Source organism: Podarcis vaucheri, assembly GCF_965113315.1.
Source record: "Podarcis vaucheri genome assembly, chromosome: 10".
In the NCBI taxonomy this organism is placed as follows: Eukaryota; Metazoa; Chordata; class Lepidosauria; order Squamata; family Lacertidae; genus Podarcis; species Podarcis vaucheri.
The window spans coordinates 49385635-49409415 of NC_138748.1; the positions used below are offsets into that span (position 1 = coordinate 49385635).

General features: G+C 41.4%; 2 protein-coding genes across 5 annotated transcripts; one reads left to right on the forward strand and one right to left on the reverse strand.

Moving 5' to 3' along the window:
• Positions 1–1369: 1369 nt before the first annotated feature.
• Positions 1370–4735, forward strand: MTERF2 (mitochondrial transcription termination factor 2). Its single transcript, XM_082241224.1, has 2 exons — positions 1370–1653; positions 3178–4735. Exon 2 carries the CDS (start codon positions 3213–3215, stop codon positions 4377–4379), a length of 1167 nt encoding a protein of 388 aa, XP_082097350.1. The 5' UTR covers positions 1370–1653; positions 3178–3212; the 3' UTR covers positions 4380–4735.
• Positions 4736–5820: 1085 nt separating this feature from the next.
• TMEM263 (transmembrane protein 263) lies at positions 5821–19224 on the reverse strand. 4 transcript variants are annotated; one of them, XM_082241232.1, is made up of 5 exons: positions 19007–19224; positions 16160–16208; positions 13849–13928; positions 10226–10295; positions 5821–7838 (listed from the first exon to the last, which is right to left on the reverse strand). In XM_082241232.1, the coding sequence occupies exons 4-5, from the start codon at positions 10287–10289 to the stop codon at positions 7552–7554; spliced, it is 351 nt and encodes a 116-aa protein (XP_082097358.1). In that variant the 5' UTR covers positions 10290–10295; positions 13849–13928; positions 16160–16208; positions 19007–19224; the 3' UTR covers positions 5821–7551. The 4 variants fall into 4 exon arrangements, with proteins under 4 accessions (XP_082097358.1, XP_082097361.1, XP_082097360.1 ...); XM_082241235.1 differs by having other exon boundaries at positions 13849–13943; XM_082241234.1 differs by lacking the exon at positions 19007–19224 and adding an exon at positions 18443–18707 and having other exon boundaries at positions 13849–13943.
• Between the last annotated feature and the right edge of the window lie 4557 nt (positions 19225–23781).

Genomic DNA, 23781 nt, shown 5'->3' on the forward strand with positions numbered 1-23781 from the left:
CCCTGGGTGTACATTTCCAAAATACTGTATAAGATTAAAAAACAAATAAAATAAAACCTACATAAAGTTAGAGTTTAATAATTATTTCACTATTAATATACTTCTTAATTGTATTTCACTATTAATATCCTTATTTTTAATTGTATTTCAGTTCAACAATTACTTTGATAAAATACATATTTTGTTATGTGCAAATGTCTTTAGATACCTATTAGGTCCATAAATTACCATATAGCATATATTCAACACACAAAAACAGTGACAAATTGTTGTTCCCAAAGGACAGCTGGACATATAAAAGGCCCCATTACCTTCAGTAGCTTAGGGCCTCATCAAACCTAAATCCGGCCCTGACCACACTACTTCTCTTTGCACTAAGTACTGTACTAAGGCTTGGCAGAACATCGTGTACCATGAAGCAAGAAAGAAATCCAAAGCATCTAATGTCTTTGAAAGCCAGGAGTATAACAAACCCTGTAATTTGCTAATCATATGGTGCTTGTTATGACGTTAAGTGCAAGGTGATGTTAGTGTTGCTTGAGTGTGCTTTTAATGACATGTTTCCACACCTGAAAAGTTATGTTTCTTTTTAAGATTTCCACGTGATGCAGTTTCCTGCAAGTTGTTTTTATAATAATTAGAATCTATACCTGTAGTATTTTGACTACTGCGTTACTGATCTAGCCTAAAAAGAACCTCTCATACTTCTTAAAAATTAGGCAATTACATTAACATTTACTTTTATGTTTAGTTTGCATACTAAACTTGCGTGCTTCATGGCTTCAGGAAGGAATGTATTCTGTTTGTGCTGGTGTCAGTCAAGATTGACAATCAGATGAAGGGAGTTTCATCAATTAACCGGTCCAAGTGAAGCCATTGTCCACTTTGCACCATTTCAAATTTCAAAACTTGCTGCTGAATAAATGTCAGTCCGTGTCAACGCTCACTTGAATAGGTCTCCCAGAAGAGTCCTGGGAACGGTAGCTTTTTGAGGGTGCTGGGCATTACGTACACTACAGTTCCCAGACTCCTTGGGGGAAAGCCACGAGTGTTAAAAGTGGTAGAAATGTGCTTTAAATATGTATGCTGTGAATTAGTATCTCAGTTTCTCCCACTCTTTTGCAAATAAGTGTTTCTGTCCTTTGCGGTTATTATGGAAAAGTGGAGGTTGCAGGGAACATTGTGTTCGTCTTGTGCTTATTTTTCCTTTTTTAAAAAAATCACAACATCAACAAATCCGTTTCAAATCACTCCTCTGGCTTGTCACCAACCCGAGTTGCAAAAGTGGAAATGGTTCGCTCCGCCAGCATTACACCCCTCCCTCTGCCTCGCAAAATGAATGGTATGGCCAAGAAGCGTGCCCGGGTGGCTGTTACTGCCGCCTCTCCATTGGTGGAAACGCAGGCGCCCCTTTGCTGCGCTTCCGGATCTCCCGTCGCACTTCAGGCCCGGAGGAGCTGCCGCGTGCGCGGGGTCTGCAATGAGGATGGGGATCCCGGACGGGGCAGTGCAAGGTCAAGCGCCCAAGGGATCGCCGAGGCCTGGTCTGGAGGGAATGGCGGAGGCAGCAGCAAAGCCCGGCCGCAGCAGCTTTACGGAAGGGAAACAGACGGTCATCCAGCAAGGGCGGTGTGTGGGTTGAGCTCCGGTTTAGTAAGTATCTCTCGCTGGAAGAGACAGTCCGGTGTTTGACACACACCTGGCCACCAATGCAGTGCCGGATTTACGTATCAGCTAAACAAGCCCAATCTCTTGGGGGGGGGGTCCCCCAAAATGGAAAAACCCCAGAATGTACATTTCCAAAATATAAGACCAAAAAAAAACCAAATAAAATAAAACCTACATACAGCAACAGTGTTTAGTGTTGTGTAGGCTCCTGTGATGTAAGTAATGGGCCCCCAATCATTTAAAGTTAGGGCTTAATAATTATTTTACTATTAATATGCTTCTTAATTGCATTTCAGTTCAACAATTACTTTGATAAAATACATATTTTGTTATGTGTAAATGGCTTTGCATACCTATTAGGTCCATAAATTACCATATAGCATATATTCAACACAAAAAACAGCAACAATTTGTTGTTGACAAAGGACAGCTGGACATATAAAGGGCCCCATTACCTTCAGTAGCTTAGGACCTCATCAAACCTAAATCCGGTCCTGCTTAGGCCAACCTTAAAATAATGAAATAAATAAGCGGACTTTACAACCCAATTTTAGCATTCCTCCCATAGCAGATACAACTGGAATGCATCCTAAATATATTGATACACGCCACCCCAATTTCCAAGCAGGGTAACTTATTTGGTTGTCCTGATTGCGGTGCTTAAATGGCTAGCCATTAAAGATAAAGGAACTGGTTTGGCAAGCTTGCACAGATCCAGGATCTCAGAGGGGCATCATCCAGACTGACCCCCCCCCAAATCTCCTATCAGTATAAAAAAGAGGTGCGTCTTCAGCATATAACAAAAGTTGTACAATAGGGGAGCCCCTGTGGGGAGGGTTTTTCAGTAACATGTCTACCTCCATGGTACTTCAAGGGACTGAAGCTCTTTTAAAGTTTTGCCACAAGCATAGTGCGACCTGCTTCTGTGATGGTGAAAAAAGAGAGGCCTCGCAAAATAGGCGAGAGTAAGGTTGTGAAATGGGACCTTTAAAAAAATGAAAACAAATAGATTTAACTGTCATGGGTGTGTGAAGGTGACTGGTGCACTTACCTTAACAATACAGATGTAGCAGGTTGTTGTGCTTTCCCATCCATTCCTTAGTCCTCTTGATCAATTCCTCCAGCAGTTAAAGCGTGCGGTTTTATTTTACCCCCATTAGGTCTCAGGAGGTGTAGCAATAGGCTACACCAGCCTCTTGCATTGCAAGTTTCTGTTGACCTACTAACATAAATTCTGCTACAGATTAACAGTCGTTTATAATTTATATCTGACTGAGACAGAAGGTGCAAAGTACTTCACAGCATGCCCATTATTTAAATATGAATATTTGAATGCAGCTGCCACAGAGTGGAGCATAATTACAGCCTGGAAAGATTGTTGTTAAACAGGAGTAGTGGGGGAAAGTGGGGAAAAGATTGTTTTCTTGTTCTCTCTCCCCCCCCCCCAAAAAAAAGAAAAGTTGAACAGGCACAGTATTAATATTATCTCAAATGCTTTCATTCTTTCAGGCCTTCTCAGACATAGTGCTAAATCACAAACTGAAATGACCCACGTTGCTCCAAATCTATTTATGCGATCTCAGCCTCGCCTGCTGTTGCCAGCTCTTTCAGCCTTATGGAATCAAAGACAAAACAGAAACTTTTTACTGCATTTTCGATATACATCTGATGTCGCTGCTGGAGAGAACAAGGCCACTGTACAAAGCCTCTATGAGTTATCTGTGGATATCAAGAAGATCCGTAGGCTAAAGCCATGGGTGCTCTCAAAAGAGGTGACGCACGTCAAGGAAACAGCTAAGATTTTGCAAGAAATGGGAGCTGACAAGAGTTCTGTGGCATATATTTTTGAACGTTGTCCTGAGGCAATTCTTTGTAGCCCTACAGATATCCATTATCAGAGAGAATTGTGGTTATCAGTCTGCCAAAATGAAAAACAACTAGTTGAATTAATAAAACGGTTCCCAGACTCCTTTTTTACAGTTAAAAACTATGAAAACCAGAAAGCCAACATTAGGTTCTTCAAAGATCTGGGACTGAAAAATGCGGTTATCAGCCGGCTCCTAACAAGCGCATCAAATATTTTTTATAATCCTGTTGCAAAGAACAAGCATATGATAGAAACCCTACAAAGTAACTATATAAGGCTAGGAGGTTCACAGGAGAATATGAAGAACTGGATGATGAAATTACTGAGTCAAAACCCATTTATTTTGTTAAATTCTTCGGCTGCTGTTGAAGAAAATTTGGGGTTTTTTCAGAAGAACAAATTCACTGACTTTGAAGTTTTGAGTCTGCTATCCAAGCTGAAGGGCTTTGTTTTTCAGCTTAACCCTAGTAGCATGCAGAACAGCCTGCTCTTCTCCCAGAACATCTTCAAATGCAGTGATCAAGAATTAAAAGAGCTAATAATTAAATGCCCTGCCCTTCTCTACTACTCAGTTCCAGTTCTGGAAGAAAGACTGGAGGGGCTATTGAAGGTGGGAATTTCTGTGGACCAAATTAAACAAACACCTGCGGTGTTAGAACTGTCAGCAGAAATAGTGCAATATAGGATTAAAAAATTAGATGCCATAGGATACAGTCTAAAAGGCAGAACTCTAGAATACCTGAATGGGACAAAAAAGGATTTTGAAGTTACTTACGGAAAGATACAAGAAAAAAAGGAGAGGCCAATATTTAATCCAGTTGCTCCTTTAAACATTGAAGATTAATTTCTGGAATGTATTTAAGACTGCCACATGGGAGTTTGGGATGAAAGAGGTTTGGGTGACTTTTTATACTTGGAGAACACTGAATGTGATTGATACTCAAAATGGACTTTTATTCACACCCTACTTCTTTCAGTTTAAATGATTTTTTTTTAAACATGGAACTCAGTGAGTAATGGGATTGCAAGTTTCTCCACCAAATTGGACACCATCTTATCAGAAACTTAACTTGAATGATGCTGCTGTTAACAAGTGTTGCTGAAACTAACCAAAAGAAAAATAAACCCACCAGGTCATTCTGTATCAGTTTTCAGTAAGTTGACAAATAAAAGCTTTCAAAACAATGCCTTAAGGAAATAGCCCTGTTGTGTCACAGTTGCATTATTTTAACATCCTATTATTAGGATTGCCACACTCCTTAAGAGTCTTTTGGGAGTCTTTTGGATTCTAAGCACTCCTCTTCCTATCCAACAACCAGCCTGGGTTTTCACTTTTTTGAAAGCTTTTATAATTAAGCAGGGGCACTAGTTGTTGTGGCAGGCACTCTGTACCAGAGAGAACTAAGTAAGCTTGGATCAGCAAGGATGCTTTTAAAATCAGCCACATCAATTCTGCACGTTACATTTCTTTTATCCCCAGTAGGACTAAGCATATGTAACCAGACAACACTGTGATCACAATATTTCATTTACAGTTTAAGACCCTCAGTGGAGGGTTGCTACCTTGAATGGCAATTAATTTCTACAGCATCATGTCTAAATATTTCTCTGTTCTATCGCTTTGTTTCAGTCTGGCTACTCATTCTAAAAATAATATCCACATACAAACCAATTAAAAGTCAAACATCTGGAAGACACTCAGAATGATTTTTACAAAGATCCTTAACAAAAAGGAATTGGATGTTTCTGCTTTAATAAATGCTTTTAGGAATCTTTGTTAGAGTGTGGCTGAACAGCATGGAGCAGTAAACTGAAAGTTTTCAATATCTGCAATCATGCTAGTCAAGGTATCCCAGATGAAGAGCTCCTTTTAAGCTCTCATATAGCCATGGCCTTCTTACAGTCTTTTGCTGTCTTAATTCAGCTCCCCGAAAAACACTTATTCAGAGAGTAGCGGTGATAAAATCCTTATGTTGGGATGGTTTGATGTATCACATTCTGGGTTTGAAGAATTCTGTTCTCTCATCCTTTACAAAAGTTTGATGTATAGAAATATTTTAAGTAAAATATTATGAAGCTGCCTTACCATTGTTCCAGCATGGTATTCTCTGACTGGCAACAGCTCCCCCCATGGTCTTGAGTACAGATGTTTCCCAGCCTTGCTACATAATTTATTTTTTTAGCAAGAGAAATCAGGGTTAAACCTGCAGGCAGAGCATGTGTTCTACCACTTAAGCTACTGTCATTTCCCTTGGCAGCTGAAATAGATAGCAACAGCTGGATCATTTATATCAGACTGTTTAATGCACAAAATTCTAGAAACTAGAATAAGTGATTTTTTTACAAACAATGGCTTTTGGCTGTCAGGAAAACAAAACAAAAATGAAAAACATTAATCTACTGTTTAGAATTAGAATCAATGAAGCTCAGGTGCTTAGCTTTTTCTTGATTTTAACACATACATTTTAGGAAATGCAGCATACAGAATTTTCATGTGTACTTCAGCCATCTTTATACTACCAAAAACACTACAAAGTCAACAAGAACACGCTGAAGAGTTTCCAAATGAAATTTGCAAGGCATGAACCCCATTAACCCGCATTACAGTCCACTAATTTGAGGGCTACTTTGGAGTTAATGGATTATGAATTAGGAGCAAGAGAACAAATGTTGCTCAGGAAACCTTGAAAATGTATGTGTTAAATTAATTTCTATGCAAGTCACCTAGTTATTTTTAATCACTTGGATTTTATCATTGCCAGTCTTCAGTGCTATTTTGTCATCATTCCCCCCCCCCGCCCCCATTTTCAGCAAAACTACCTACTGAGGTGCAAATTCTAGGAAGGTCTATGTTTTCATAGTGAAAATGGTATTGTCTAACCCATCAACCACGGCTGCTGCACAGACTCTACTCATTTTAATCTGCAACACTGAAATAAATGATGCATAGCAGCAGCTGCTGTTGAATTCATGGCAGTATTCAAGAAGCGGGTTTTAGAATCATTTGTATTGTTGGACTAGAAGCCACAAAAAGTGTTTTTATTCTAAGCTAGAAGTTATCCAGTAATGTATGGACTGTAAACTTGGACATACACTTCAGTTTAAACAAACTAACAGCACAAAGGAGTTTTCATTTTGAGGTGGGGGTTTGGAAACCAGCAAGTTACACCTGAGATTTAGCAGTCTTCTCTTCAGTCAGTATGAACAGTGTTAAAAAAGTAAAGCTTCTTTCACAGACTGCATTGAAATGAGGGAAATTACAAAATCCTTCCAGTCACTAAGAAAAAATAGATTGTTTTTCACCATAAGGCATGAATGATTAGATTGGTATACCACACAACTACATATATATAGAGGCGCACGCACACACATGCACACACAGAGTGAATGCAGTCACCATTCAGAGTTTATAGAGTGTATAAAAATAGGTTCAAAAAGCAAAGATATATGAAGACCCTTTAAGCAGTTCAATGATTCTTTATAAAAAAAAAATACAGACGCCATAGGCTTGCAGCTAGAACATCAATATATTTATGGTACTGTAGAAGTTACCAACTGAGGACATGATCTAGCCAATATTTAAAGCACTTTGATGTTCAACTGATTCTAAAGGGGAAGGTAAGCACAGGCTTTAGCCCCTCCCATTGGGACCAACAGGACTTCAAAGTGCTTCACCTTTTGCTAGGTCATCCCCTCCATTATTATTTTCACATTTTTAGTTCAAGACTGCAAAAAAGATCTACAGTGAATATTCATATGTGAGCTACCCTTTCAGATCCATGTACTTGATTCTATGTTCATCAAGTGTAACATTTCACAGATGAGTGCTTGAAGAAATCTATCGTTTTAAATGAAATTCCAGACACTGGGGTATCACACAGCTCTTGTCCCTTTCAGGTGAAAGTCATTCACACAGCTCTTTATAGGAGTCTTAAGACCTGTGGTTTTGTAGCAGTCCATTTCTGCAGATTCCACAACCACAGAAGCAACTTCCTTGGCTTCAGTTGCTCTTTCTTTTAGTCAGACTTATCCTTCTTCTTCCCTGTTAAAGGCACTTTGCTTGTGATAGCAGATCCTACAGCTGTAACACCTCCTGTCACAGCAGAAACACTTCCTTTTACCAATCCTACTCCCATGGAAGGCACGGCTGTTACTGCTGTTTTGGTCATTTCTAGGCTTTTCCCTCCTATCCATGCTACACCACCAATTGTGGCACCAACAGCTCCCTTTGTTATGCTGAAGAGGCCACCAGTCACACGAGAAAGCATGCCGGGCTGCTGCTGTGGATGATCCTTTAATGAATCTGAGAAGGAGAGAGATAGTAAAATGTTCAAATCATATTTTAATGTTTTTAAGACAAACAATTGCAGATCCTTCTACCATGACATATACCACATGGACTATAAGCATTCTATGGGATGGCTGTTGGAAGAAGCCATTGCAAGTTTTTTTTTAAAGGATAACATTTTCAAAAAAGATATTAAAATATTTTGCGTAATTGTTAAACTTGCACCACGTTTTCCTTTTTCAAGGTGTTGCCTCTTGACTTCAGTCTTGTAAATAAACTGGAGCAGTGCTTATTTTTTTTTGGGGGGGGGATAACACAAATTTCCAGAGCCTGAGAACCTTTCAGGAGCACATGGAAGATTCTGTCTAACCCAAACCTACTTTTACAAATGGCCTCGTCCTTGATTTCCTCTCTAAGGAATCCTGCAACCTTTGGTTATGATTTGCTTGCATATTGTGTATGCTTTGGGAAGAACTAGGGTTTAACCATTTTCATAACTCTCTTTGGAAAAGAAAAGTTTTGACCTGCCTTTCAAAATATAGTAAGGATGGAACATTCCCTCAGATAATCAGGAGCCAGGATGTTTTCTTATTTTTAATGCCTCAATGTCATTTCCAGGCTTCTTCCAGATGTGCATACCAGTTCCCCACTGAGAAGTAGCTCATATACCCAACCCTTAAAACAGGGATGGCCAAACTTGGCCCTCCAGCTGTTTTGGGACTACAACTCCCATCATCCCTAGCTAACAGGACCAGTGACCAGGGATGATGGGAATTGTAGTCCCAAAACAGCTGGAGGGCGACATTTGACCATGCCTGCCTTAAAAGATCTGCTCTGTGTATGGTTAATGTTGGATGCACCTCCTAAGTGCCAAACTCTGCATGCCATGTTAGAAAAGAATAGGCTAGAATCCTTTACACACTTACTTGGGAGTAAATTCCACTGAACTCAATGGGACTTGCTTCTGAATAGCTCTGAATTAACACCATTTTTTTCTTGTTTTACCAGACTTAAACAGGTTCAGAGCAGTAGAATAATCGGGTGCTTCCAGACATAACATTTTGTAGATTACTGGCTCTCTAGAGCACCCACAAGTCTCACTTCTACTGTCAACTCCCATGCTGATGGCTGCTTGTCCATGTAGTACAGAGAACACAGCTACCATCATGCCAACACAATGACTGTAAGCTCTAAAATAATCACTAAGAAATGAGAGATACTTCTTTCCACACCCTTGTTATATGATGATGATGATGATGGTGGTGGTGGTGGTGGTGGTGATGGTGATGATAGGCATTACTCAACTGTTGCTACTGAGAGTGACTAAAGTCAAAAGTATGCTCAAGAACTGCACAGTCCAGTATTAACAACCACTTAAACCTGATTGTGTATCTAAGTACTGCAGAGGAGACAGGAGAAAACCTAAGAGTGGTTGACAGATCAGTTAGGTGATCACTCATTTCAGAAGCCTGTGAATTTCAGTTTTTATAACATTAGTTCTCTATGTGAAAAGTGTCTAAGTTATCTGAATTTCTGAACCACATGCTATGAAGCACACAAGTCCATGAAATAAAATGGAATTGACCACTGTGAAACTCATGCCTATTGGATATGACAAACTATGCAAGAAACAAATTCCTAAATTTCATTTAAACCAATAAGCTGGTAATAGCAAGACATATGCAGCCTAAAATAGAAATTCAGGAACGTAAGTGAAACCAACAGGCCAAGGTATGCAAGAAATAAAAGAGGATTTATTGGCATATAAGCATGTACAGCTTCTGTGCTGTCCTATACACTAACAGCATCTCATTCTCTGAATGTGGATCCTTATGCAGCCAAAACAACACCATCCATACATAGGGAGGAATCAGCAGTGTTTTGGGAAACAAAGGTTTGCAGAATTTACCAAAAAGAATATGCCAGGGAAGATAAGATGCTAAGAGTTGGACCTGGTTGTTAAAAACCTAATGCCTCCTCAGCTGTGAAGCACACTGTGTGAGCATGGGCAAACACAATTTTAAACTAATCAAAAAATATTTTTTTTGTGATTTTCTTTGCAGAGTCAGCTATAGTCTTGAATCTGAAATAAGTTCATAAGAGGGAAACTTATTCACAATTTAGTAAATAACTGATTAATAATAAATAGATGGACTACATTTCAGCCCCCACATTGCATTGCTCGACTTCTCAGAACTAAGAGCAATCATTTTCTGAAGTAGGCTTGATGAAATCCTTCAGCACTGTAACATACAAATATTTCTTCTTTTTTACAAGTTTACTGATAAGTAAGTCTCACTGGATTCAATGGCACTTACACCCAGGAAACACAGGGACAAACAGGGTAGTAGCCGAAACCTTGAAGCTGACAGAACCATGGTAAACTTGTTATTGAAATTTACCTTCTGGTGGCTCCTCATTAAGATATGCAGGAACATCTTGTTCATTTCTGTCTGTTTGGTTCATTATTGCCTGTGGGAGAAAAACAACCACCGAGTTCTCATTTACAATATAGGCACAAGTCAATCTTTCACTCACCTCCCTTTAAAATAGGAAAGAACATGTACAGCCTAATCCTAATACTTGCTACAACAGCCAGTTGCGTTGTACCAACTGCCATGCCAATCCAATATAATGACATTATATGAGTGCTACAATCTGATGTTCAAGAGCCAGCAATGGCAGTTTTCACATTGTGCTAAGTTAAGTACAAACCTGCCAATCCAGCCTGCATTGGTTTAAAAAACAAACAAAAACATCACTGAATGGAATAAAGAATAATACATGATATACTGCATCAGTATAAAAAAAGCAACCACGGGCAGCCATTCAAAGAGCACAAAACTGCAAGAATAGCTCCATACTTGAGGAACAAGCAACTTTGTCTCACTTTCTAACAACAGTACTTTACTGTCAAGAATTATACTGCACAAATTATACTTCACAAATTGAAGAGTCAGCCTTCCTTACAACAGATTAGGCAATACAGTGGTACCTCAGGTTACAGATGCTTCAGGTTATGGACCCCACTAACCCAGAAATAGTACCTCGGGTTAAGAACTTTGCTTCAGGATGAGAACAGAAATCGCACGGCGGCGGCACAGCAGCAGCGGGAGGCCCCATTAGCTAAAGTGGTACCTCAGGTTAAGAACAGTTTCAGGTTAAGAACGGACCTCCAGAACAAATTAATATCTTAACCTGAGGTACCACTGTATTCATTCAGACAAGTCTACCCAGATATTGGCACCCTATTCAAGATCTCCTGTTCAGCAAGCTGATTTTTTTAGTTCACGGAGAAAGGTTCTACCATACATGAAACATCTTCCATCAGTTGCTTCAGGCATCTTGTAATGATAAAACATTTTTGCTTAGTCTTTCCCTGACCAATAATATTGGGCCCTTACTAGAGTTTTGCATTTATGATACTATTTTACTGGGGGCTTTTGTGTATTTTTGTTCACTTGGAGATTTAAAATTTTAAACGGTTTAGAAATGCTTTTAAATAAATAAATAAATGTTTCCCTACGACTTAACAAAAATGATGTAAGAATTATGCTGAGAACAGGTCTCTCTTCAGCAATAAAATCCAGTGGGTAGCCACATTGGCAGGGATCCTCAAATATGGTTATCGGGGCAACAATAAATTTGATTTGAACAGTCAAGAATTGAAAACGTCTGGTAAACTCCACCCTAGCAATGACAAGCTTTCAAAACAAAACAAAAAACACCCCAAAACAAAACACATTGGCAGCCACTGGAGGCAAAGTGCATGTTTTCCAAATAGGTAATAGGATGCCCTGTGCTTGAACATATCTTCAGGGTCATGGGTTTGAGGGAAAGGGTTTCCTATACACACAGCTCCTGCTATTCTTCCCCTGTAAAGTCCACTCAGAAGGCAGTGGGTGCAAAAGGGGCACAGAAGGCAGTCTTGCTGGCAACCAAATACAATGAATGTTACCAAGCCCAGCAAAAGTTATGGACTCCTGGACACTAGCAGAACCTCACAGTTCTTAATTCCAACCATTTATACAGTTTTTCAATAAACAGTGAAGAGTTGAGGTTGCATGGATATTGAACAAGTAGAAAATGCAAAAACAAAAGAAGTTGATTTAGTGGTGTGCCATTGTAGTAGATTACATTGCAACCCTTTAAAAAATGCTGAACTAATGAATGAACTGACTTTTGGACTTTGATGGGCTATTAATATTAAAATCACCAGGACAAGCTCATCCGCAAGTGCAAATATTTATCAACTGCTGATGAAATGAGATCCTGTGAATATATAACATTCCTGCTCAGATGTCTGCGCCAGATGCAGATTTGTTACTGGACCAAGTTCAAAGTGTTTACAGCTTAGTAGCAGTTTACTCAAAGGATGACCTTACCCCATACATGCCCATTCAACCACTCTGATCTGTGGAATAATATACATTCTGCACTTGTAAGGAGAAAATATTTTGGCATGGCAACTCCCACACTCTGAAATTTCCTTCCCACTGACATTAGGCAGGTGCTGTATTCCTTTCAGAACCTGCTAAAAACCTTTTTGTTAGGTGAGCCTACCCAGACATGTATTTTAATCTGTAATTTTAACTTATAATGTATATTTTTAACTGAGGGTTTTAGTCATATTTTGATTTTTTAACTTTGATTTTTATTGACAATTTTAACAAATAAATATTATTAGAGGTTTTATTTACAATTACCGGTAAGTGGTATATAAATTTTGTTGACTTTAATTAATTAAAAGTGACACATTTTAAGTTATCTAGTTTTTAAATGGCTGCTTGTTATTTTAATGTGAAACATACAGTTAAATGTGTGAGAGAGAGATCAGAACTATACCATGATGCTAAATATATCTGCTAAGACAAGTTCTGCGGAAGTCAGTAGGTCTTAATTCCAATTAAGTAAGTTTAAAATAAAGTGTCAGACGCCTCCCCCTCATACCATACAAGGTTACCAGTCGGAAGCATTTAAAAGGAAGGCAGCCAAGTAATACCATCTAACAGAGTTAGTTCAATAATGCCATGCAGGACATGTTGCCTTATTAATTTCCCAGTCCTTAATTAGGGTCAGTGAGATCAGATACAGTTTTGCCAAGAGATGTGGTATTAACACTACTGTATTGGCCACATTCCAGCCACATATCTCTTACAGTTTTAATTGGATATAGCATTAATCCCTATTTCCTGTCTTTAGAATACAGTACAGTGGTACCTCGGATTAAGTACAGTGGTGCCCCGCAAGACGAATGCCTCGCAAGACAAAAAACTCGCTAGACGAAAGGTTTTTTCATTCGCGATTTGCCTCGCAAGACGAATTCCCCTGTGCGCTTGCTTCGCAAGACGAAAACGTCTTGCGACTTTGTTAAACCGTTTAAACCGTGCTTCGCAAGAAGAAAAATTCGTTAGACGGCAAAAATTGCGGAACAAATTAATTTCGTCTTGCGGGGCACCACTGTACTTAATTCATTCTGGAGGTCCGTTCTTAACCTGAAACTTCTTAACCTGAAGCACCACTTTAGCTAATGGGGCCTCCCGCTGCCGCCTCGCCGCCAAAGCACGATTTCTGTTCTCATCCTGAAGCAAAGTTCTTAACCCGAGGTACTATTTCTGGGTTAGTGGAGTCTGTAACCTGAAGGGTATGTAACCTGAAGTGTATGTAACCCGAGGTACCACTGTAGTATTAAAAAGCTTCTTTGAAAGTTGCTATTTTGGAAGTAGCACACATTTTAGAAGTGTACATATTCAGTGCTGAATAACAGGGTTTATTATTCTCATCGTATCTGTAATTCACTTCCCAAAGTCAATGACGAATTTTTATCATTTAAGCAGAACTGAACATTCCGTTTTAGGCTTTTAGAAGAAATGCACAACAAAAATAATTAAATTACCAAAATTAAGCAGCTAACACGTAGATAAGTGTCAAGTACACTACGTTTGTTTAAGAAGCATTATGCAGCACTAGAATTAAACAAGTAGTATTAAATATAAATATTTTACACCACATATAATGTACATACCTATTTAACGCCTTGCTGTGTAGCTTCAAGATGACCAGCACAAGTTTTCTCCTTCTTTCCCCTTATTATTAAACAGCAGTCTACAATTATAAACACTGGTCAAATCAACAGATACAAAAACAGCACGTATCCAGTGAGCTTAATAATATAAGAAATTTCCAGAAGTAAAAGAAAGGTTGGTGTGTCCTTATAAAAAAATATGTCCAAAACATTCTGGAGTGCTTTTTCAAGTGAAGCAACACTTCACTGGCTAATCTTTAAATCATATACGTTTAACAAACAAGTATCCACATCTTTGAGAACCACCCAAAGGAAGAAGACAAGCATTTTAATGGATGATACATATAAATATGTGTGCCCTTGCTGTTATTGTGCAACTTCAGATTTCAACTGAAATGACAGACGCTAAATTGTAAAAACACATACACACACAAATTTTGTAGATTCATACTTATTCTGGGGGTGCCAAATGAACCATATACTAAAAGAGTCAAGCCTCCTGCAATCATCCAAGTTTCTATCAGTGTATAGGCACAAGGTGGAAGGTTGCACCAAAAGCTTAAAATATAAACATTTTGGAGCTGCTGCACATGTGTCCTTCATGGCTCTTCCTGTGGAAAGCTGCATGTTGCCTATCTACACATCACCATATGCAACAAATGTGCATAAGCCCATTTTTTCAGGGAACTCTGCCATCTACTGGGACTTTCACCATAAGTAGATGTGTGTGTGTCCATCCATCATGTGTGATAGTATAAAAGCAGATTTAATGGCATTTCTGACATGAAGTGGTATCCCATACAAAATCTGTCTCTCAGTTATTTTACTGAAAACAATTTCCCCAATATCGATATAGTAAAAATGTGTAAATAGGTCCTCCGTTTGTATAGTGTATAGGCTAAGAGCCCAAGCTGTGAGCCAGAGAGTTCCTGGTTCAAATCTTGCCTCTGCCATGACAAAAGGTCTGGGGTGGGGAATCTGCAGCCGTCCAGATGTTAGAATCCACTCTCCTGTGAGCCCTGCCAGTGTAGCCAATGATGGGAATTGGGAGTTGTAGTCCAGCAACATCTGGAGAGCATCATCCCTACACCAGATGCAACCCGAGGCAAGCCAACCTCAGTTCCTTTCCTCATCCACAGTATATGGTTTATACAACAACCATGTAAAACAAGTGAGCAAACTGGCCAGATTATTGTTTTATGAGTGATTTTTCAGTATCTTAAATGTTTGCAGTAGGGTACTTTTCTTCATATTTACAGGTAAGGTGAACACAACAATATGCATAACAAACTATTTTGACTGGGTTAATTAGTAGAGTATTCTGTAATAAATTAAGAAATCAGGATTGATGTATTGTCACTACACTGCAAACTGCCTCCCTGCAAATATTCAGCTGAATACAAGACCACATTCTACACGAAATGCATAACATTAATTCTATGTCAACGTTTGGAATGGACTTGCACCTTTATGAACATTCCCTGCCTTTGCCTTCCTCCCTGGACTTCCTACACAGCTTTACTCTTCTGCCCTTGCATTTTCCTATACTGATGGGATATTATCCAACAGCTGAGAGAAGTGCACATTTGCAACCTTGCAGCAGGCCATGTTTTGGGGGCTGGTGGTGGCAAATGCAGAAGCGAGGTCAGAATCACCCGTTTCCAATGCTTTCCTGCAAAGTTAGGTGGCATCTGTCATTGGCAAATACAGTGGTACCTTGGGATGCAAACGGGATCCGTTCCGGAGCCCCGTTTGCATCCAGAAGCAAACGTAACTAGCGATGGCACGTCTGCGCACGCACACGTCACTTTTTGCCGCTTCTGCGCATGCATGTGATGTCATTTTGAGCGTCTGCGCATGCGCGAGCGGCGAAACCTGGAAGTAACCCGCTCCGTTACTTCCGGGTTGCCACGGAGCACAACTCGAACGCGCTCAACATGAAGCATATTCAACCCGAGGTATGACTGTACTCTCTTGATCCCCTCTGCCCCCATTTAGGTTTCTCAGTGTCTACTTACGGTACACCTACAATTACTTAAAACTAAATAGAAACAGCAAGATAAGACTGGATAGAATTATGAATATTATTTGGACAGATTTGTGGATATTAACGCAGCAGCAAGAAGATGATCGGAATTCCCCCTCGGAACTTGAAATATGGGTCCCCTCAACAAAAATTTAAAATTCGGCTTTGTAATTCCGAATTTATGTGATGCGATGTGATTTGATTTGATTGGTCGGTTAATTAAAATTATTTTTTTTAAAAAAATAAATTACTTAAAACTAAATATATATAAAAACCAAGACTTACCAACTGTTTCTGTATTCAAAAGTCCTACTGTGGTTTCCTATATGAAAACCTAGGAAAGTAACATGCTTATTAACATTTATATACTGTACAATAGACTTCTCAGAATGTCAATTAAATCTCAGCTGCAACACACAATGGCCTGAAGAAATGCAAGTTATTTATGTGGTTTTTAAAGAACTATAATTAATGCAAAGCTTTGAACTGCTAAGAAAGGCGAATCAAGATGCCCCAGAGCAAGTTTTCCATTTAGCCATAATTTAAAATGTACTGCTTTAATAATCAAGTTCCTACACTCTATCTCTGTGGGCATCTATCAAGCTTCTTAACTATGAGGAAGCATAGGGAGTTCAGTTAGTAGTACTCAGCCTCCCCACATGCCAGGAAAATCAAGAGAAAGGGGAGGTTGTATAACCATTGAAGTGTATGATGTACTTTGGTGTCCCAGAAAAGAAAGAATGGAAGAAAAGCAAATGGGGGGGGGGAGAGAATTGTCGTTTTCCCATCACTTCCCTTGTCACAAAAAGTCAAATAAGTGGGATTGTTAGGCAAGAAAGTCAAATCAACTATAATTGTGCAACCTGAATGTGCAGTTATGTGACTGAATCGCACCTGAAAATAGCAACCGTCTAGAAGAATGTGGTTTAGCAATTATTGCTAACTGGGGAATCTGCTGGCCAAATCACCACCACCTCAATTCTCCATTGAATTCTACCCAAAACAAATTACATGTATTATTAAAAATTTCCATAGTTCTACTCACTTTCCCCCAAAGAAACGCTTTGGCTAATAGTTACTCAGACTTTATAATAAAGCACTGTGCGGGGTGTTGAGCAACAGAATGTACTTCCAGCCGCTCTCTATCCCACAGCCTTCTGGAGAATAAAGCTTGCCTATTCTGGGTTTAGAATAGCAAAAGCTGAAGTAAGCATCTCCTAGTGGTGCAGACATATAATTGCTAGCACACTTGCAAACTAAGCAGGGTCCAGTATGGTTTCAAATTGGATGAGGGATTGTGTGTTGAGATTCTTGCATTGCAGGGGTTGGGTTAGCTGACCCTCAGGGTGCAATCCGACTCTACAATTCTATGATTCTAAGGGCATTATCCAGATGGTGAGATAATCATAGAGTAAGATGTGGTATTGTAGGCTATCTAGTCCAAATACCTGCTTCATGCAGGAAATCCACCATCAGAGAATCCTCAGCAAATGGCTATCTAGAGGGCTTGAATAGTTCCAAAGAAAGGGAGTCCATCATGTTTCTGAGTAATTTGTTTCATTGTGAAACCACTCTTAACATCATTAAGTTTCCTCTAATTTTCCACCAAAATCTACCTTCCAGTAACTTAAGCCAATTAGAGCTTGTGCTGTGCTGTCCCTGAAGGCAGGTCAAATCTTTGTTTTCCAGTCTATGGGACAGCCCTTCAGATATTTGAAGAGCATGTCCCCTATCAATCTTCTCTAGGTCTGGGACTCACACAAATGGAGCCTTGCATGAATGGTTAGGCAGTTTAATAAGCCTGGCCAGGCATCTAGCACTAAAGGTTTATGGAGCAGAAACTTTCAGGAATAGCATTAGGTACATCAAGTCAAAGGAGTCTTGGGAGAGAAAGAAGCAGAAAAACAAGCTGAGAACAGGCCTGTAAATGGCAGATTGGGAGCATTACTACTTTCTGCTGCAGGAAGCTTTAAATGGGAACCCTGAAGACACAAGGAAAAAATCACGGATCTATATCACAGCAGTGACGTGGCAGGAGAGAGAGAGAGAGATGTAACCTGGAACCATGCAGCTGTTGACGTGCTGCTGCCTGGATTCTTTTGCCCGCCCTCTAAAGGGCTCTTCCACGTTGAACACGGTGCTCCTTTCTAATAGAGAAGGTGCTCAAAGTCTCCTGCCAGAACAGCACTGGCAGGAAACCCCCGCCTTCTCCCCCCCTGCCACAACCACCACCACCCCCTCCTCCATTTACAGATTCTCATGCCATCTGCACTCAGAAGCAAATTCTACTGTGAATTAATGTCTTTCCTCAAATCCCCCGCCACCCCTCCCCCGCGCTCCATTCCAGCTGTAAACAGAACTGCACAAACAGGCTCTCTAGGGAAGGCTGGTGGACATCATATATGGCAAATGTCTATATGCAAAGACAAGACTGGGAGCTTCTGATACTTTGCACAGATTCCCCTCTCACACAAAACGCACCCCAAGTTCTCCTGCTCCACGACGACCTACATCTGGCCATTTTAGGAGGTCGGCTTTTAAGGCTGCTGCTATTCCGTGCACGCTTACCTGGGGAGTCAGCTCCACTGAACACAGCGGGACTTAATTCGGAGAAAACACGGTTTGGGAGGGTGGGGGGCTGCCCTGTAAACCGTTTTCCAGAGCAGGAAAGAACAACCGTTCCAAGGCAAAAACTCAACTGCATTTGTTTATTTTGGAACGAAACGGACATTCTTTTATTTTCCAGACTGCCCCCGCGCCGTCCGCCCCCCCCCCGTTTTCCTGGCGTACCCCGAAAAGCTGCAGTTTGGGGAGCGGAGGAAAAGAGGCGGCGTCTGTGGGCGCCCTTGTTCAAAACTGGTTCCCTCTGGCCATTTCTCTACACCCTGCCATTCAGTTACGAGCTCCCCTTCCTAAGCCACCCTTGGGGGGTGTCATTCAGTGCCCCCCATTTCCCTCCTGCCTTCCCCAGAGTCCACGGATGGAGGGCGACAGGAGACCCCTTAAGGGTAGGGCGAGGTGGAGGGGGGTCGCGCCCCTCTTTTCTCCCATGGGGGGGGGGGAGAGATGCTTTTGCCCAGCCCTCCTCGCCTCCCTCTTTCCGCGGCTGACTAGGCCGCGTCTCGGGCTCACCTCCGTCCTGCCCGCTCGCTCGCGGCTCCGCCTGGCCGAGGGATCTTCCGCTCGCCCCTCTCCTCTCCGCCGGCGGCGGCAGCAGCGTCTTCCCCCACGGCGGAGCGAACTCGGGCTCCCCTCGCGTTGCTGTGGAAGCTGCTCCTTCGGCGCCTGCCGACGTGGCGACCTACGCACCTCGCCCTGTCTCCGCCCGGAGAACCCGCCCCGGGCCGGCCCCCAGCGCCCCCCGCCGCTCGGAGGGGCGCGCAGGCGCTTCAGCCTAGGCCCAGGCCCGTCCACACGGGCGCTTCGCTCCTCCGCCGGCGCCTTCTGATGCTGAGGAACCAAAAGGAGGGATGAAGGGGACAGCAGCCATATATAGATATAGATATACCTTATACGTTTTATGTTCTCTCTCTCTCTCTCTCTCACACACACACACACACACCCCTTTCCCCCATCTCCCAATTTCCCCGTCACTAAGGACGGGTTTATGTGTCCAAAAGTCAGCATTTGCCTGGCTAATTATTACAGTTGCCAACATTTCTTTCCTCAAGATAGCGACCCTGTGCCGCCTTTCAGGCAGAAATGCAAGAGAGGCAAAGCCTTTTCTGCCAGAAGGGGCTACCACAGGGAAAGCAACACCGGTCACTGAAAAAAGCAAAACAAGAGAAAGAGGTGGCATTGCTGCTACCCGCTCACATGCATGGGGTTCTTGCCAGCAGTTGTCAGCTGGGTTTGGAAATAAGAAGACTATGCCCTAGGCATAGTCAGAGATCAGATCCCGAAAGGTTGGCTCGACCCAATGGCTTCTGTGCAGGTACAACCTATCTGAGTCATGAGCGCAGGAATTCCAGTGGCCATGCCAAAATCCACAACAATATGTGCACAAGGTCCCAATAACGGAAGCGGAGTTGGCAGCCTGTCCCAGGCTTCTAATGGCTAATTATTGTGGTGCCTTGTTTGTGCTCAGCAGCCGCTGATTTCTTTCTCCCAGGATGCATGAGCAATTACTCATTTCAGGGGCTGATGAAATGGCAATTGTATATTTTGCATCATGTACACGGCAGCATAGACAGGTTTACACTTTGCCATATTCAGATACCACAAAAGAAAAATGCTGCTGGCCCTGGAGGGAAAAAAATCATAATCTTTAAACTATAATTTTCATTCACAAATGAAAGCAAGAGACATGTCAATTGATAATGTGTCCTCAGATATCAGAATAACATATATGAGCTAGGTAACAGGGGAAAGCTATGTTTGAAGGTTGTCCAGTTACATGGTTGCAGTGGACCATAGCTCAGCGGCATACTTTGCATACAGAAGGTCCCGATTCAGTTCCTGGCATCTCCTGTTAAAAGAATCAGAGGGCAGGTGATGGGAAAGCCTGTTCTCTGTCTGTGATCCTGAAAAGCCACTGCTAGTCTGAGTAGGTGTATGGGGTGTTAATATCTCTGGTGTCATGCTCCTTCTGGGGTAGTTTGTCCACCCGGGGTTCCTAGAAGTTGTCAGCATGTAACAGCAGCCACACCTTGGGAACAGCTTTTACTGGCCGGCTAAACCAGGTGAGGTTAGCTGATGGCATGGGCATGGGCAGGGGGGCAGCTGCCCCCCTAGATCAAGTAAAACAACAGAAATACTTAACTAACTGCCCCTCCCAACAAAAATCCTGGCTATGCCCATGGCCGATGGGTCTCAAACCCTCAGCGAGTTAGGGATTTCCCCTGCATGCGAAGACAGGCTCTGGTAGATTGAGTGGACACAACCAAATATTGTCAAGAAGGTGGTTTCTGCATGTGCTGCAGCGGAAAGTGAGGGGCAAATGAGGCTTGTCAACCTGAGAAGGTAGCCCATCCAGGAGAATGAAAACTGATCCTAAACCCCTGCTTTCTTGTGGGATATCTTTGGGAGAAGAAAAGGCTAAGGAGTAACCCCTACATAAATCTGGAGGGAGTCCCAAAGATGGCTCGATGGTGCCTTGTACACCTCCTTCTGGCAACTCCTGCAGCCAAGCTGTTGCCAAACATATTGCTCTGCTTTCCTTGTTGTCTGGGCAGCCCAGGACCTCCATACACACTGTTGAGGCTTGTGCCCTGGGGAGGTCACTTTGGTTCTGCGAACAGTTAAAGTGGTTTGACTTCACCCCTGGAAGTGAGACAGGTGGATGCCAACAACAACAACAACATTCCATTAAAGTGAAAGTGTGTGACAGATATATTTTCGTTGTGACACCCAGATTTTAGTACTTTTCCTTGAGAAGCTCAAATGGCCCCTTGTTTGGCATTTTGACGCATAATTAAACATATTTTTCCTTTGGGCCTTTGGTCTGAGTAACTGAACACTTTAGACCCTGTCTCTTAATAGTCATAACTTTTTATGCTGTTCCATTTTTTATTTCATTATTTCTTCTTTGACTCAGTGCCTTGTTTTTATCATAATCCATTTGTTTCTTTCCAAATTGTTGCTAGTCACTTTTACCTAAAAAAAACCTTGATGTAGCAGAAAAAATAATTGTATCCCGCACTTTTGCTTGAATCCCCCCCTGCCCCCTACAGCCTCCTGTGCACCCTCAAAACCTGCCCCAGAGGGCTGGAGAACCATCTGGTGCTGATTTTAGGAATGCTTGGGGATGGGGAGGAAGGGGAAGTCCCATTATACAAATGGAACTTTGCCCCTTTAGTGTTTGTTTATATTATTTAAGGCACTTATATACTGCTTCATCACGAGTGTTTCTAAGCAGTGTATATAAAGTGGTTTACAGTGTGGGACACAGCCCAAAGTAAGAAACAAAACAAAAACAGCTCTAAAGATTGGCAGATTACTTTTAAAAAAAACCAAGCAGGAAAAAATAGTACTGTAAAAGTACAAAAATGCAGCAAAACAGCATACATTACTCTGAGTGAAAAGCAGTAAATCTCTCTTAGGCAATAGCTGCTGAAGCAAACAGTGGGGGGAAAGCAAACAATGGAGGCCTTGCCTTCATTCATGACCTGCTTGTGGACTTCATGGAGGCGTTTGGTTGGCCACTGTGGAAAAGAGGATTCTGGATGCATCATCATAGAATTTTATTCATATGTGCAATTAATGGATTCATCATCAGTTAACTAAAAGCCAAATCTTGGCTAACAGATTTTTCAGTGCTAAATTTTAGATGCGTTCTCAGCATGTTGCTGCTCTCAGTGCAGGAAGTTTAGATGCTAACAGAATCAACACATCTATTCTAGTAAAATTAAAGGATACAGTGATTCTATTTTTGGTCCCTTGAATGACAGGCCAGAACCACAATCCCATCTCTGTACTGCAAAAATTATAAGTATGCAATGGATTTTATTTTAGAAGGGCAAGATGATCCCAACCTCAAATTGTCCCATTCGAAAGGCAAGCGCATAGAAAGCAAAACTGTTTACTTACCAGATGCAAGATATTTCAGACAGACTTCTTCTTCTTCTTTGGTGATCACTTGTAGCCGAGTAAGATTGTCTTCCATGAACACAGTTTAACAGTGTGTCTGTAAGTGACTGTGGAGGCCAATTCTGGATCTACACATCCTTCCATAGTGGGGACATAAGTTTCTGGGCGGGAATTGATCATGGTGAGGGTTTGCCAAGCGTGCCTTCCTCTTAGCACGTTTCTCCGTGTCATCCTGAGTTCGAGTGTCTTCAAAGCCCATGACACTTTTCAGATTCCTTCAGATTGAAGCATCACATTCCCAAAAGTCTCTCTGCACTTTAGCAACCATTGGCTTGACAACCAGAACAGCTGCTCCGCTCTGGAGACACTCCTCCGAGCCTCATAGCTAGCCTCATAGAAGATAGCATATGTCTCATTATGCCCTGCTATCCCAGCAAGGAGAGCATTGCCAATGCCTAGTCATCCATCCACATGCCTCATTTTTTGTTCAGCAGTCAGCCAGGGGAAAATAAGTAAATTGGTGCCTTGGACTGGACTGTTTTGCTTTCTTGTTCTTTCTGGCTCATCTGCGTTTTCTTGCACTTGACAAGAACCTTGAGTTATCAGAACACTACAAAAACTATACAACACCTGTTTGAAGAATGAAAAGTGAGTGCATAAAACATAATGCCTTTATCATACCACCCTTCAACTCCCTGAAAACATGTTATTGGTCTGTCTCCAGCCCAGATTAGGAAGAATCTGCCAGCATCACTTTTGTTAATGTTTGCTGAGAAGCAATGCTTTTAAAATGACAGCAGGTGGAGCTCTTGCAACAGCATTTCCTTGGAACAGTGTGTTCCGTCCAGCTAAGCAACTGCTTTTTAAACAAGTTAAAAATAAGTCAAATGAGTTAACAATACTAATAATACAAAAACAGATCCAATAAGGCCAATCCACAAAATATTTAAAGCAATGCACTTGAATTTAAATCATATAGTTGCTTTGGATTAATAACATAGTAATTAAAAGACAGAAATGTGGGTGGGTGAAGGGTTTGTTGAGCCCCACATTGTTCATGGGTCCTGGGCTCAGTGGAATTCCTTTAGCACACAGCAAGACAAAATTACCTGCATAGCTTTCAGTGGAGGTTGACCAGATTTAGCGTCTTCCTCTTCTTGCACAATTCCAGTGGATGCGATTATCCTTAATTGAGTGAGAAGAATGTAAAAATGGATCCCAAGGGAACCACATCGCTATATTACCAGAGGCTGAGCAATATGGCATGGCTGCCTCCCTTATGCCTTGCCAGTGAGTGTCTAAGATGCACCTGGGTGTCAATATGGCATAGCAGTTAGAGCGTCAGTCCAGGAAACCTAGGCTCAAATCCCCATTTGACC

Excerpts from the sequence above, each read along its gene's own strand:
- MTERF2 (XM_082241224.1), top strand. The coding sequence starts at position 3,213 with ATGACCCACGTTGCTCCAAATCTATTTATGCGATCTCAGCCTCGCCTG.
- TMEM263 (XM_082241232.1), bottom strand. The coding sequence starts at position 10,289 with ATGAACCAAACAGACAGAAATGAACAAGATGTTCCTGCATATCTTAAT. Across the intron at positions 7,839-10,225 it reads TAATGAGGAGCCACCAGAAG|ATTCATTAAAGGATCATCCA; the intron begins GTAAATTTCAAT and ends TCTCCTTCTCAG.